This window comes from Thamnophis elegans, chromosome 14 (genome assembly GCF_009769535.1).
Source record: "Thamnophis elegans isolate rThaEle1 chromosome 14, rThaEle1.pri, whole genome shotgun sequence".
NCBI lineage: Eukaryota > Metazoa > Chordata > Lepidosauria > Squamata > Colubridae > Thamnophis > Thamnophis elegans.
The window spans coordinates 48,540,631-48,555,750 of record NC_045554.1 but is presented as its reverse complement, the minus strand read 5'-3'; the positions used below and the strand labels follow the sequence as shown (position 1 = coordinate 48,555,750).

The 15,120-nt window shown below is 49.3% G+C and overlaps 1 protein-coding gene across 1 annotated transcript; it reads left to right on the top strand.

Moving 5' to 3' along the window:
• Positions 1 to 3,601: 3,601 nt before the first annotated feature.
• Positions 3,602 to 15,098, top strand: LOC116517364 (diphosphomevalonate decarboxylase-like). The gene is made up of 10 exons (XM_032230266.1): positions 3,602 to 3,854; positions 5,116 to 5,186; positions 6,573 to 6,687; positions 7,633 to 7,785; positions 8,466 to 8,665; positions 8,829 to 8,903; positions 10,226 to 10,444; positions 11,242 to 11,357; positions 13,308 to 13,416; positions 14,702 to 15,098. The coding sequence occupies exons 1-10, from the start codon at positions 3,773 to 3,775 to the stop codon at positions 14,780 to 14,782; spliced, it is 1,221 nt and encodes a 406-aa protein (XP_032086157.1). The 5' UTR covers positions 3,602 to 3,772; the 3' UTR covers positions 14,783 to 15,098.
• Positions 15,099 to 15,120: the final 22 nt, after the last annotated feature.

Here is a 15,120-nt window from a genome sequence, read left to right as displayed (position 1 = left end):
GAACGTTTATAGCTTAGGGTTGACATAAGGGGGGGGGGGGGGCTGGGTGCTCTGTGATATGAGCTTGGTGGTTTTCTTGCAGAGGTTTCAATACCCAAATTAGCAGCTTCATTCACATACTGTAATATGTGGAGTTTATTAAATTGTTGGGTGGTTTTGTTGTGATCAGGTTGGCGTGATGTATAAATGCAGTCTCTTTGGTTGGACTATAATTCAGTGTATAATGATTGATTGATTGATTGATCGCACACCATCAAGTCATCGTCAGCTCTTGTTCCCAATCTGGTTCTTTTAGGTCTTCCGATAAGTCATTTATAGTATAAATGGTACTTAGAGCAAATATGGTAAGTATACTGTACAAACCAACTATTGATTGATGAAGACATGGATACAATCCCATTTAAATTCACAATTATAAGATAAAATAACTTAAGATTGCTTTCCGAAGCCCTAGTTTTTTTTTAAAAATGGGTTTCTCGCCTAAGAAAAGGCATTTCTGCATTACAGGAGTGGATTTGATGGTTAGGAATCGGTTAGGAGCTCTCTTTCAGAGAGGAAGTGATGGTGATATAAATACACTTATTTTATTCTTTTATTAATTCAATTTCTATAGCCACTCAGCTCAAGCAAGTGACTCTTACTGGATTCTGGTGTAAATGGACGCTCTTGGCCACATTAATAGAGAACTTTGGAGATTTTTCTTCCCTAAAATCTTCCTGCTGTTCCCTGGTTGAAGGTGAAATGGAGGATCTGCTTTCTGGGACAAGATGGGGAACATGTCCCCCCTCTAAGAAAAGTGCAGTGACCTTAATTTAGGGGGTCTGGATCAAGGTACATCCAGTGTAGCTTTGAAAGGGGAGAGAAGGAGGCTTGGCTTATGGGTGCCGAGATCTTTCCAGCTCAAGTTTCTTTTTCCCATGACAAATGGAAAAGCAGCCCTCCCCCTTAAATGCCAGCCCCCAGAAATAGCCCTGCCCGGAGGAAGTCGCTGAGGCCCCGGGGGCCAAGCAAGGCACAAAGAGGCCGGCTGGGGGCTCTATCTATAGACGGTCGGGCGCCCCGCATGGAAGAGAGCCCTGCCCCGCCTGGGTGCCGCTCGCGCCGGGGATGCCGAGCAGGTGGAAAGACCGCGGGGGGCGGAGAGTTGTTCCCCCCCAGCCGCGGGGTCCTTGTTTTTCAACAGGTGGCCCCGCAGGTTGGCGCCTTGCGTGGGCAGGCGGGGATCCTCGCAAAGTGGGGGAGAAGGGAAAAACAGACAAGGGAGGGGAGGGAGCCTGGGCTTCTGAGTTGCCCGCTCGCCCACGCGGGAAAGGATGCTCCGGGTCCCCTCGGGAAGAGCCCCACGGAAGGAAGGTCCAGAAAAGCGGAGCGTCCCTGGAGAGTCTCAGCCATCCAGGTCAGGGTTAGATTAGATTAGATTAGATTGCTTTTATTTATAGGCCGCCCTTTTCCCTGAGGGGACTCAGGGCGGCTTACAACCTATAGGGAGGGGATACACGTAATGACATATACAGACAGTACATAATTAAAAATAGAAGCAACATTCATTCATCATTCGGGTGGGGACGGATCCCAATCTTTAACCCCAGGCCTGGCGGGATAGCCAGATCTTAAGGGCTGTGCGGAAGGTCTGGACGGTGGTGAGGGTACGAATCTCCACGGGGAGATCGTTCCAAAGGGTCGGAGCTACTACTGAAAAGGCTCTCCTCCGTGTGGTTGCCAGTCGGCACTGGCTGGCAGATGGAACTCGGAGGAGGCCTAATCTGTGTGATCTAATCGGTCGTGAGGAGGTAATTGGCAGGAGGGTTGTCCCAAAGGAGCTTCCCACCCCCCCAAAAAAAGCTGGATTTTCTTGTTTTTTCTCCCTTGAAAACGTTTGGCTTCAAACGCAAGAAATTGCAGGATGCAAGAACGTTTCTAAGGGGGAAAAACCCCAGGAAAGCCTAGTTGCCTTTTGGGGGGGAAAAGCCCCTTTGGGACAAAAGGCGGAAGGGAGGCAAAGGGACCCTGGAGCGGGCTTCGAGGTCCACCGGCTGCGCCTCGCATCGGAGCTTCCAGCCTCCGGGGATGGAAAGGGCGAAAGGCGGCTCTCCACATCGCCCGGCAAGCAGCGCTCCCCCTCCACTTAACACTTAACGTTGCCCTCTAATACCCCTGGGTGACATTGCTGAGCCTCGCCGCTTTAGCAGAGCAAGGAAGATACTCAGAGATGATTCACACCCTGGTCAGCGTCTCTTTGCACTTCCACCATCGGGCATTAGACATCAAAGCAGAGCCGGGCGAACGAAAAGGGTTTAAAAATAGTTCCTATCCTTGGGCGGTCAGACTCTTCAACACAACCACAATCACTCCAGGCACACGCGGAAATGTTATGACTAGTTTTCATTTTTCTTTCTTCTTTTCCCCCCCCTCTAATTCTGTGTTTCTCAACCTTGGCAACTTGAAGAGAGCCAAGGTGGCGCAGTGGTTAGAGTGCAGTACTGCAGGCCACTTCAGCTGACTGCAGTTCTGCAGTTCGGCTGTTCAAATCTCACCGGCTCAAGGTTGACTCAGCCTTCCATCCTTCCGAGGTGGGTGAAATGAGGACCCAGATTGTTGTTGGGGGCAATATGCTGACTCTGTAAACCGCTTAGAGAGGGCTGAAAGCCCTATGAAGCGGTATATAAGTCTAACTGCTAAGATGCCTGGACTTCAACTCCCAGAATTCCCCAGCTGGGGAATTCTGGGAGTTGAAGTCCAGGCATCTTCAAGTTGCCAAGGTTGAGAAACATTACTTGCACGGGGATTATTCTTTATACTATGTATGTTGTTTGTATTTGTTGTCATGAATGAGAGAGGGCTGATAGCCCTATGAAGCGGTATATAAGTCTAATAAACAAACAAACAAACAAACAAATAAGTCTAATGAATGAATGAATGAATGAATGAATTGCACCAGTGAGGCTAAAACCAATTTCCTTGTATTTATTTAGTGCAGGGGTATCTAAACTTGGGAACTTTTAAGACTTGTGGACTTCAACTCCCAGAATTCCCCAGCCAGCCAGTTGAAGTCCACAAGTCTTAAAAGTTCTCAGGTTTGGACACCCCCGATTTAGTACAATGACAATAAAGGCTATACTAGGATACAAATAAGCAATCAGGAAACAATCAATATAAATCATGCATGGAGAAGCGCATCGTCTCCTCCCTCCCCCCATGCCCCATTGCATGCCCCACTCCTTCCCAGGCTGCTCTGGGGGAAATGGGGAGGGGGGAGAAGATTCGCGTCTTTGCAAGCGAAGACGCGGCTGCAAAAACTGAGCTCTGCCCGGGGGCGAGCGCAACTGAGCATGCGCGCGTGGGCTCTGCCTCTCGTGCCATGGCGCCGGTGCCACGCGGGAAACCGCCCGAGTGGGAAACTTCTCCCTTCCCATGGTGTCCCGAAAGTTCCGGCCTGGAATGAGGCGAGCCGGCGGCCCCATCGTCCGACGAGCTCCGATTGGCTGAGGACGGCCGGCGGAGGAGGCGGGGAGCGCGCTGATTGGTCTGCGTGGCCCCAGCTGGAGCGGCGCGGGCCAATGGCGGGGAAGGGGCGTGTCGCTTACATCGGCGGAGACACGTGTTTGTGTGGGAGGAGGAGGAGGGGATGCGGGCTCCGCTCCCAGTAAGGGCAGACTGGGCGGACTGGGCGGACTGGGACGGGAGCGCGAGGGCTGGGCAGGCCGGGCCGGGGTCCTGCTGAGGAGGGGAGCAGCGGCAGCAACCGGCGGGGGTCCCCTGCAGCAGCCGCACCATGAGTCCGCCCGTGGCCGGAGAGAAGCGGCCGGTTGTGGTCACCTGCACGGCTCCGGTCAACATCGCGGTGATCAAGTACTGTGAGTAGCCGAGTGGAGCCCGCGAAGTCCCCGAAGAAGGACTCCCAGGAGGGCGGGGTGCTGGTGGTGGTAGTTCAGGCGACTTGGATGGGAGACCACCAGGAGATCCCCAGTCAGAGCTGCAGGTGGGATCAACAGCCTGGGTAGGGGGGGTGGAGCTGCTCGAGGGGGCTCCAAGAGGCTTTTGCTCTGGGGTGATGAAAGCACCCTTCCTGCAAAGGGGGGGTTGAGTTGAGTTGAGTTGAGTTGAGAAGTTTATTTATATGCCGCCCTTTTCCCTGGGGGGACTCAGGGCGGCTTACAACTCGAAAAGGGGGGGGGGGAAACAAACATTTAACACGTAGGACAGTACGTCATTAAAAAACACAACATTCATACCATTCGGGTGGGTTACAGTCTTTAGCCCCAGGCCTGACGGGATAGCCAGATTTTGAGGGCTGTGCGGAAGGTCTGGAGGGTGGTGAGGGTTCGAATCTCCGCGGGGAGATCGTTCCACAGGGTCGGAGCTGCCACCGAGAAGGCTCTCCTCCGCGTGGTTGCCAGTCGACATTGACCGGCAGATGGGACTCGGAGGAGGCCTAATCTATGGGATCTAATAGGTCGAGTGGAGGTGATTGGCTGGGGCTGGGAAACCCGAGGAGGAGTGAATGAAGGGCTCGGGAAGAGCAAGGAGTGGGAATAGATGAGGGGACAATTTTATTCCCCACCCACCCCCAAAGTAAAACGAGCCTTCTTGCAGAAGCCTTAAAGGGGGGGGGGGGCAACTGCTCTTACAGACACAGGTGCCAAATAAAAGCAGGGAGAAACGGGTGTCTTAGGCTGCAAACCTCTACACCTCCCAAGGAAGAGACATGGGTGCATCTGGGTGCAGAGGAAGAATTGGCTGGAGGGAGGGAGATGGGAGCCCCGTTGAAATGAACCGGGTTGCAGTTTTCCGCGTTTTTATTTAGAAGCGGATCCACTGAATGCTTCTTTGTTGAATGCACCTGCAGACTCTGAAGCAATAGGTGGAACTTCTGGTTTTCCTCCGTAAACCCAGCAGCCACCCACTCTGGCAGCCAAATCAATAGATCGGGAGAAGGAAGGAAGGTCCTTCCCAAATAATAGGCTCACCTGCCAGCTGTAATTAAAGGCCAGCCTGCTGGCGGCTGAGAGAAAACAGGTTGGGGCAGCTCTGCCAGCCTCCCAATTTATGAGGTGACTTGCCCTGCGATGCTCAGTCTGTCCCCGGTTCAAGCCGTGTCCTTCTTTCCTCTTCCAGGGGGAAAACGTGATGAAAAGCTGATCCTGCCTATTAATTCATCCCTCAGCGTCACCCTGCACCAAGATCAGGTTGGTCGCGAGGGACCCGTTTTGTTTCGGGTGACCTACTTCTTCCTGCAGACCAAACGTGGTTGAACTGAGCTCTGCGGCCTCAGGACAATTAAAAAACCTCCTCAAGAACGGCAATTTTAACTGAAAATATTGTTGTTTTTTAAAATATACTTTTTTATTTTCCATTTTCATAACATATAATCACATGTCTACTATTACATAGCCAATATCCTATTGCATTAAGTAGTAATTACATCAGTTCCTCTTGTCATCAACACCGAGAAAGATAAAAACCCATTATTAGCTCTTCTGCTCTCCATACACCTCTTTCTTCTGCCTCTCTCCTACCTCCTTTCTTCCCTCCATCATCCTTTTCTACTCTACTTCCCCTTCCTTTCTCCTTCTCCTCTCTCTTCATTCCACTCCTCCTTATCCTCCTCATCTCCCCCCCTTACCCTCTCTCTTATCCCTCTCTTCCCATCTTTCTTCTCCCTTCTGTTTCCCACTCTTCCTCTCATTAGTGTATTTCAGCTTCTGAGCAAACTCCATTCTATGTTGATGGCATTTATGCTTCCATATCAATATACTTAACATATCTTAGTTTTAAAGAAAAAATAAGAGAAGACAGTATACATGTGCAATCATATTACATTAAAATCTAACACCCCTCGTCAAGCCTAATATTCATCCCTCCCTCCCCCCCAACCCCAACCCCCAGCCTTTCCTCCCCCGACTTCCCAGAACCCATACATGGTATAAATCTTTAACAAAAACAGTCTAAAATATATTGGAAAAAAGAATAAAAAATTGATAACATCTTTACATTGAGCTTAGCTCCTCCTTGCTAGGCTAACTTTAAACAATTTATATCATTCCTGATCTTAATCATAAGCTATCTGGAATTTCTTAGTCCCATATTTATTTTGTATATAAATCGATCCATTTTTTCCAGTCTTGTTTATATCTCTCGTTTGAGTGGTCCTTAAGATATACAGATATTTTAGCCATCTCGGCTAAATTTGTGACTTTCAATGTCCATTCCTGAATTGGAGGCAAATCTTCCTTCTTCCAGTATTGTGCCACCAACAATCTAGCTGCCGTTATTAAGTGCAAAATCAAATTAATCTCTACAGCTGTACAATCAGTAATAACTGAAAATATTATTAAGGCTGCTTCTGCTATTGTTCTTTGTCCATTTCTGGGAGTTGCCCACTTTGGCTGCCCTATTGTTGCGATGGCGCCTTTATTTAATGTTTGGAAGCAGGAGAGAGATCCCCTCACTAACGAACCACCGGAGGAGAGCCGGAGAGCCTTAAGGGGGATAATCCAGTGAGGGTTGATTCATGGAAGTGAGGCCCAGATGTGGCCCAGTTGTGACCCACTGTGGCTTCTGTTGTGTTCCAGCTGAAAACAACCACTACAGCCGCCCTCAGCCGGGACTTCACGGAGGACCGCCTGTGGCTGAATGGGGAGCCGGCGGATATTGAACACGCCCGTCTCCAGTCTTGCCTGAGGGAAAGTAAGTGCAGGGCCGCCCAGCTGGGCTTCTGAATTCATGATGTTTCTGATTCTTTGCTTTGAAGGACAGCACAAGCGAGCAGAGCATGTTTCCTTTTATTTATTTATTTATTTATTAGACTTATATACCGCTTCATAGGGCTTTCAGCCCTCTCTAAGCGGTTTACAGAGTCAGCATATCGCCCCCAACAACAATCCGGGTCCTCATTTTACCCACCTCGGAAGGATGGAAGGTTGAGTCAACCCTGAGCCGGTGAGATTTGAACCGCTGAACTGCAGATAACAGTCAGCTGAAGTGGCCTGCAGTACTGCACCCTAACCACTGCGCCACCTCGGCTCCTTTCAACCCAAGGATGGGTGGATGGCCAGGTAGCCTGGAGCTGCCTTGCTAGGGATGGCAGAGAATGACCTGATGTAATAAAGAACCTGATGCTTTTATTGGGAATGATAATATTTTTTTTAAAACGCCCCTCTCTATAGTAACCCAGGGGGCGCAGTGGTTAGAGTGCAGCACTGCAGGCTACTTCAGCTGACTGCAGTTCGGCTGTTCAAATCTCACCGGCTCAGGGTTGACTCAGCCTTCCATCCTTCCGAGGTGGGTAAAATGAGGACCCGGATTGTTGTTGGGGGCGATATGCTGACTCTGTAAACCGCTTAGAGAGGGCTGAAAGCCCTATGAAGCGGTATATAAGTCTAACTGCTATTGCTAACAATAGCAAACTGTCCTTGACCAGTTCAGGAGCCTCCACGGAGAAGGGAGACACCCAGGATAATAGTTTCTGGGTGAGACACAGCAGAGAGGAAACGTTTAACCATGTTTGTGAGAATTTCCCCAGTCGATTGCAGACTTTGGCTCGAACCCAAAACGTCAGGGCTGTCTGTTTCTGCCTCTTTCCCCGCAAGCAAACTCAGCTCCCTTCTCTCTCTCTCTCTCTCTCTCTCTCAGTCCGTCGTCTGGCTAGGAAACGCCGTGGCGAGAGAAGTGGGGGTGACGAGGGGGACCCCCCTCCCCTGACCTACAAAGTCCACATAGCCTCGGAGAACAATTTCCCCACCGCAGCAGGATTGGCCTCTTCTGCTGCTGGCTACGCCTGCCTGGGTAAGTGAAGCTGGTCCCAGAGGGGGCCCGGGGGGGAGGCGGGGGGTGGTGTCTTACAGATTTCTGGTTTTGTGACTCCTTGTTGTGGCTGGGAAGGAGTGGCGGCCACGGGCAGAAAGCGGATGGGGCAGTTTGAGACCAAAAGTGGCGGTTTCATGGCATCTGGGCAGCCATGCCTGCCTCCAGGAGACCCCCTCTAGCCCCCCCCCCCAAGGTGCTTCCACCAAGCCATCCATGGACTCTTCTGCGTTCTGCAGTTTAGTTTAGTTTAGTTTTATTGATTTGTATGCCACCCACTCCCAAAGGACTCCGGGCGGCTTACAATAAAACAAGGGAGGGGGGAATAATACACAAACAACATTAAAATATACAACAATCTCGGGGGGGCTGGATATATCGAGGGCCCCCTGGCCTGCTGGAGCAGCCAGGACTTAACAGCTTTGCGGAAGGCCGGGAGGGTAGTAAACTGTTGTGCTTTGTGGATCACGCCAGCCTGCCGATCCCTTTCTCAAGGACTGCCACGTCCAGTTCTAATCTGGGCTGGACTCCACCTCCCATATGCCACAGCCCAGGGACCTTTTGCTTGGGGAGTTCTGCCCCCGAACCTCCTAAGGGCACGGCCCCCCGGGGGGGGGGGGAGTTCTGCTGTGGAACCGGCTGCCCTCCCACTTCCCTTCCAGTCTACACCCTGGCCCGGCTCTATGGCGTGGAGGGGGACCTGTCCGAAATCGCTCGCCAGGGCTCTGGGAGCGCCTGCCGAAGTATGTTTGGGGGCTTCGTGCAGTGGGTGATGGGGGACGATGCCGACGGCAAAGACAGCGTGGCCCAACAGGTGGCGCCAGAGACGCACTGGCCGGAGCTGCGGGTCCTGATTCTGGTGGTGAGTCTGGGGTCCGTCCCCCCAGGGAAACTGTGGCTGCCTCGTGGTTGGGCCGGCCCAGTTGCTTAGGGAGTTGGGGGAGGCAGGAGGAGGCCCCTTCTGGAGGTGCTTCCTGCGTCCTCCCCCATTGTCCCTCTTCCTCCTCCTCCTCCCTCCGCGACAGGTGAGTGCAGAGAAGAAGGTGGTGGGCAGCACAGCTGGAATGCAGAGCAGTGTGAAGACCAGCCTCCTGTTGAAGGTAGGAGACGCAGCTGCCCGGTCACAGAGCCCCCCTCCTCCCTCCCCAGGCCCCCCTTGGAGCTTTTCCCAGATTGCCGCTTCCCTTCCACCCCCTCAGAAGCCTTGGAAATGCCCCACCTGGGGCTCCTTGCCCCCCACACCTCTCTGACGGTCACCTTCTGAAGCCAACGTGGATTTCGATGTCTCAGGCAAACGGTTTCTCTCCACTGTTCAGGTGAATCCAGAAGGGAAACTAAGGCAGGGCCAAACCTCAAGTCCCCCTCATTTAGTTGTTTCGTTTGGGACAGTTGCCGCTGACCAGCCTGAATGTCCTTGGCTTCACAGCCATTTGTTTAATGACCGTTTAAAGTTATGGCACTGGAAGAAAATGATTTATGACCTTGGCTGTGACTCAGTTTCAATTTTCGATTTTATTGTATTTCTATGCCGCCCTATTCCCAGAGGGACTCAGGGCGGCTCACAAACCAAGTCGGGGGTGTGTGTGTGTACAAACGGAAAAAAAGAAAGACAACGGACAACACAACACCACAATTTTAAAAAACAATCAACAGCCACACCATTCGAGCGGGCACAGGAACTCATCAGCCCCAGGCCTGTCAGAACAGCCAGGTTTTAAGGGCTTTGCGGAAAGCCTGGAGGGTGGTGAGGGTTTGAATCTCCACGGGGAGCTCGTTCCAGAGGGCCGGAGCAGCCACAGAGAAGGCCCTCCTCCGGGTGGTAGCCAATCGGCATTGGCCAGTGGGTGGAATTCGGAGGAGGCCTAGTTTATGGGATATAATCGGTCTGTTGGAGGTAATTGGCAGCAGGCGGTCTCTCAAGTACCCAGGTCCAATACCATGAAGGGCTCACTTAACTGCCTCGCTTAGCAGTGGAAATTCCAGTCTGAATGGTGGTCATAAGCTGAGGACTACCGGTAGAGAACATGGTCAGCCCTGGAAGAGCCTGAGATGAAGACTTCGCTTCCCTGAGCTCCGTTGAGAGGGAATCTTGGCGTCTCCCCATCAGTCCAGATTGATCCATTGACCCCCCAATGCTTCTCCTGAGGTCTCCCCCCCCACCTTGTTACATATATAATATTGAGCTCCCTTAAGCCCCCCCCCGCCAGTTGTTTAATTTACAGTGTTGGAAGGGACCTTGTAGATCATCTAGTCCAACCCCCACCCAAGCCGGAGACCCTACGCCATTTCTGACAGATGATTTCAGATTTCAGATTTAATTTATTTGTATGCCGCCCTTCTCCGGGAGAGACTCAGGGCGGCGAACAATTCAAAAGGGATGGCCGTCCAGTCCTTTCTCTGAAGCCTCCTTCACCTCTTCCAGCACCGTGCGGAGGTTGTGGTCCCGGAGCGCATGGCCCAGATGATCCACCACATCCGGCAGAGGGATTTTGAGACCTTCGGTCAGCTCACCATGAAGGACAGCAACCAGTTCCACGCCACCTGCATGGACACCTTCCCGCCCATCTTCTACCTCAACGACACCTCCAAGCAAGTCATTGCCCTGGTGCACCGCTTCAACGACCACCACGGGGAAACCAAAGTATGTGGGGAGCTGCAGTGCCGGGATGGGGCCAGGGGGCCCCTGGGGGAAGGCTGGCGAGTCTCGTTTTTGGCCAGCTGGTCAAAGGATCGAATCGAATCAAATTCTTTATTTGGCTAAGTGAGAATTGGACACACAAGGGATTTGCCAGAAGATCCCAAAATAAATAATAATACTATAGCCATATAGAAAATATTTACACACGGATTGTGGCTAGAGAAAAAGAAATCTTTTGTCTTTTTCTTTTTTAAAAAATATATATTTTTATTCTTTTTCTGAAAAAAAACAACACACACATACAAAAGAAAAGCAAGAAAACTTTCCTCCATTTCATCAAGCATGTCGTTTGGTTACAAGTTTTTGTGCATTGATTCTTAAGATTAAGAATAACATCCCTGGTTTTGCATTAAACATCACTGAATATTTCGCTGTCATTGAGCATTATGTGTTCAAATTACCATTAATATTATTTCATTTGTAACAATCCTTGTTTCCTTGAATTCATAATTATCTATCAAATAACAATGTCTTTCAAGTATTATAACATCACCTATCTCTAAGGAGAAAAAGCAGAGATTAGAACAAAGAATTCCCATTAATTTATAATACACGTTCATATTTTCAATTGACCATAATGTCACCAATCATCCAGAGTTCCAAGAATACTTTTCCATTATTAATTATTAATCCATATAGTGGTTAAGTATTTCAATTCATATGTATATCGATTGTTCATTACATCATCATTGATCCATTTAATATACAAAAGAAAGGAATCTTTTATCTTCTTCTGACAGGTGGCCTACACGTTCGATGCTGGTCCCAACGCCGTCCTTTTCCTGCTGGATGAGACCCTGGAGGAATTTGTGGGGGTGGTCCAACGCAGCTTCCCCCCCAAGAGTAACGGAGACCAGTGAGTGAGCCCAGCTTTGCTGCTTATGTGGGAAGTCAGAGTAACACCCCATGCGTTCCCTGAAACTGTCCCCAAACTGTTTTTGAAAAGTAACAGAAGGGGTCTTTGTATTATAATCCTTCCTGCAAGTTTGTGATTATTCCCGTCTTGATTTTTTTTTTTTTTTGGCCTTAAAAAAAATTATTTCTTGATATTTGAAGAGGTTCCTTCCTCAGGAGAGCCACCCCAAATACTCCTGGCAGGAAACTGCTCTATGTGAAAAATCTTAACTGTGTGGAACTAGTGCCACATATATAATTAGTTAATCCTATATCCACTTTTCTGTTAAAACAATAATCTAAGTGAGGTGTGCTGAAAAATCATAGGGCAAAGACAAAAGTGGCGGGATACTTACTTTTGGTAATCAGGAGTATTCAAAACTACCCAGATTCAGCAATTGTCAACGCTTGTTGGAGAGGATTCAAAAGGACGGATTCTGTCAGAAAACAAGAGGTTGAAGTTTTGGCTCTTTTGAAGCCATTTGCAAATATCAAAACACTGTTTTCTTAAGGAAAATGTTCTTCCGATTTTGCTGCCTCGGTTTTGGCTCCTTCAGCCCCATCTCTTTTTTTCTTTAATCGTTTATTTATTATTAGATTTATAGGCTGCCCATCTCACTGTCTAAAGGGGTTGCTTGCAATAACACAAATATATAAACACAAAAATATTATAGTTAGCCTAGCAAGGAGGAGCTAAGCTCCATTCAAAGACGTTATTAATTTTCTAATTTTCCTTTAAGCATATTTTGAACTGTTTTTGTTAAAGATTTATACCTTGTATTGGTTCTGGGAAGTCAGGGGGGGAAGGTTGGGGGGGGTTGGGGGAGAGGGAGCGGAGTTTACTAAGTTGGAGGAGGGGTGTTGGATTTTAAGGTATTATGATTATATATGTATACTGCTATTTTTTATTTTTATGTATATTGAAATGGAATTATAAATACCATCAACACAAAAGGGAGTTTGCTCAGAAGCTGAAATGCACCGTAAATTAGAGGAAGAGGGGGAAGCAGAGGAGAGAAGAAAGATAGGAAGAGAGGGATAGGAGAAAGGGGGAAGGGGGAAGATGAGGAGAATAAGGAGGAGTGGTAAGGGGAGAGAGGAGAAGGAGAAAAGAAGGGGAAGTAGAGTAGAAAATGATGGAGGGAAGACAGGATGTAGAAGAGTGGGAAGCAGAGGAGAGAAGAAAGATAGGAAGAGAGGGACAGGAGAGAGGGTGAGGGGGGAAGATGAGGAGAATAAGGAGGAGTGGTAAGGGGAGAGAGGAGAAGGAGAAAAGAAGGGGAAGTAGAGTAGAAAATGATGGAGGGAAGACAGGATGTAGAAGAGTGGGAAGCAGAGGAGAGAAGAAAGATAGGAAGAGAGGGATAGGAGAAAGGGGGAAGGGGGAAGATGAGGAGAATAAGGAGGAGTGGTAAGGGGAGAGAGGAGAAGGAGAAAAGAAGGGGAAGTAGAGTAGAAAATGATGGAGGGAAGACAGGATGTAGAAGAGTGGGAAGCAGAGGAGAGAAGAAAGATAGGAAGAGAGGGATAGGAGAGAGGTTAAGGGGGGAAGATGAGAATAAGGAGGAGTGGTAAGGGGAGAGAGGAGAAGGAGAAAGGAAGGGGAGGTAGAGTAGAAAATGATGGAGGAAAGAAAGGATGTAGAAAGGGGGAGGAGAGAGGGGGAAGAAAGTGTCGGATAAGGTATAAATATGGTCTATGGAGAGCAGAAGAGCCAATAACTGGGATTTTTTTTCCTTTGGTAGTTGATGGTAAGATGAATTGATGTAATTACTTAATAATACAACATGATATTGACTAAAAACACACACGCACACAAAAATACATTAACTGGAATTAATGTTTTCCTTGCGGGTGTCGGGATGGCCCCAAATTTTAACCCAAGGGTTTTCCCTTCATCCTCTCCTTTTAGGTTTCTAAAAGGTCTCCCTGTGAAGCCAGCGAGTCCCTCCGAGGAGCTGTTGGCGGACGTGATTCGGGATCCTATTCCAGGAGCCATCCGGTATCTGCTGATCACTAAGGTAGGAGCCTGGCCTGGTAGCTTCCAAGAGGCATCAAACACGGGGGCATCCTCCCTGCAGATCTGCCAGGTGTTTTTTTTGGGGGGGGGGGGAGTAAGGCAGGTGTAAAGGGGGCTCTGTCCATTCCATTACTGACTTCCTTTCCCAGCCTGACAGATTCTCATTTTGCTGGATCTTTATTCAATAGCAATAGCAGTTAGACTTATATGCCGCTTCATAGGGCTTTCAGCCCTCTCTAAGCGGTTTACAGAGTCAGCATATCGCCCCCACAGTCTGGGTCCTCATTTCACCCACCTCGGAAGGATGGAAGGCTGAGTCAACCCTGAGCCGGTGAGATTTGAACCGCTGAACTGCAGATAACAGTCAGCTGAAGAGGCCTGCAGTACTGCACCCCCTAACCACTGTGCCACCTCGGCTCTTATTGAACCTTGGGATGAAGTTTGAGGGGGTCCTTGGTGCTCTCTGAGCTTGGTTGTTTTCTTGCAGACGTTTCATTACCATACTAGGTAACATCATCAGTGCTCTTAGGAGTGGAGTTTGCTATCAATACTCCTTACAGCACTGATAATGCTACTAGTTTGGGTCATGAAAAGCCTGCCAGAAAAAAGCCACCAAGCCGAAAGAGCACCAGGGATCCCTCATTTCAATCCAGAGCTACAAATATTCTCCTTTATTGGGGTGGTGTCTCTGGGGGCATCATTAAGCGATTTTTAACTTCCTTCTGGGGAAGAAAGAAGAGAGAAGCCAGTTTCCCTCCAAATGCTGGCGCTAAGATTTCCTCCAGAGCAACATTCCTGCCCCTTTTCTTGCTTATTGGTTCTGCGAAGGAAAACTAATATTTGCCCACACTTAAAACACTTGGCACCCATAGGCTGAAGTGGGGCAGAGATACGGGGCTCGGCTCCTGGGTTTTTTAAAATCTATTTCCAGGCGTGTCAATCCTTGGCTGTTGTCCTTGTCTGCCCCCCCCCCCCCCAGCATTTGGGAGATCTTATTTTTTAGCCTAATGATCGGCCCCCTACCCCCCCCCTCTCCACTCCAGATTTAAGCACTAAACCCCCCTCCCCATTTAAATACAGATGGACATAAAAATAAGGAAAGCTTGCAGAAAGTGTTTGGAATGCTTTTTACACGGCTTCGGTCCCTGTTCAGATAGAGAACAGCCATTAAATGTTATCGACATATCAAGCAATAAAATGCAACTGACAGTTATAACGTTCTTTGCCCTTAACGTTTCCTGCCAACTGTTTCACTTCTTCCCTTTTTGTTCTTTCTCTTGGTTCAGCCCGGGCCAGGACCTTCAGTTGTGGACGATGGGAGCTGTCATCTCCTGGGGGAAGACGGGATGCCTGGAAGCAGCCGCTGAGCCAAGACCAGCTCCTGTTGGGCTGCCCCAGAGGAGGGGGGGTCTGGGCCAATAATTTCTGGGGGTCTTTTCCTGTCCTCATCACCTGTTTCGTACTCTGCTCCAGAGCCAGCCAGTGGGAGGAGGGGGGCCTGGGGGGTCTTTTCCTGTCCTCATCACCTGTTTCGTACTCTGCTCCTCGATCCGGCACCTCAAGACTCGTGGCCCATAACTATTTATGTAAATTAATAATCTTCCATTTCTTCGATACGGTTTTATTATTAAGAGAGGTTTTTGAAATAAACGAGATCTTATGCGCGGCTCTCTTGTGGAAGCGTGTCTCACCTGTGGGCATCACC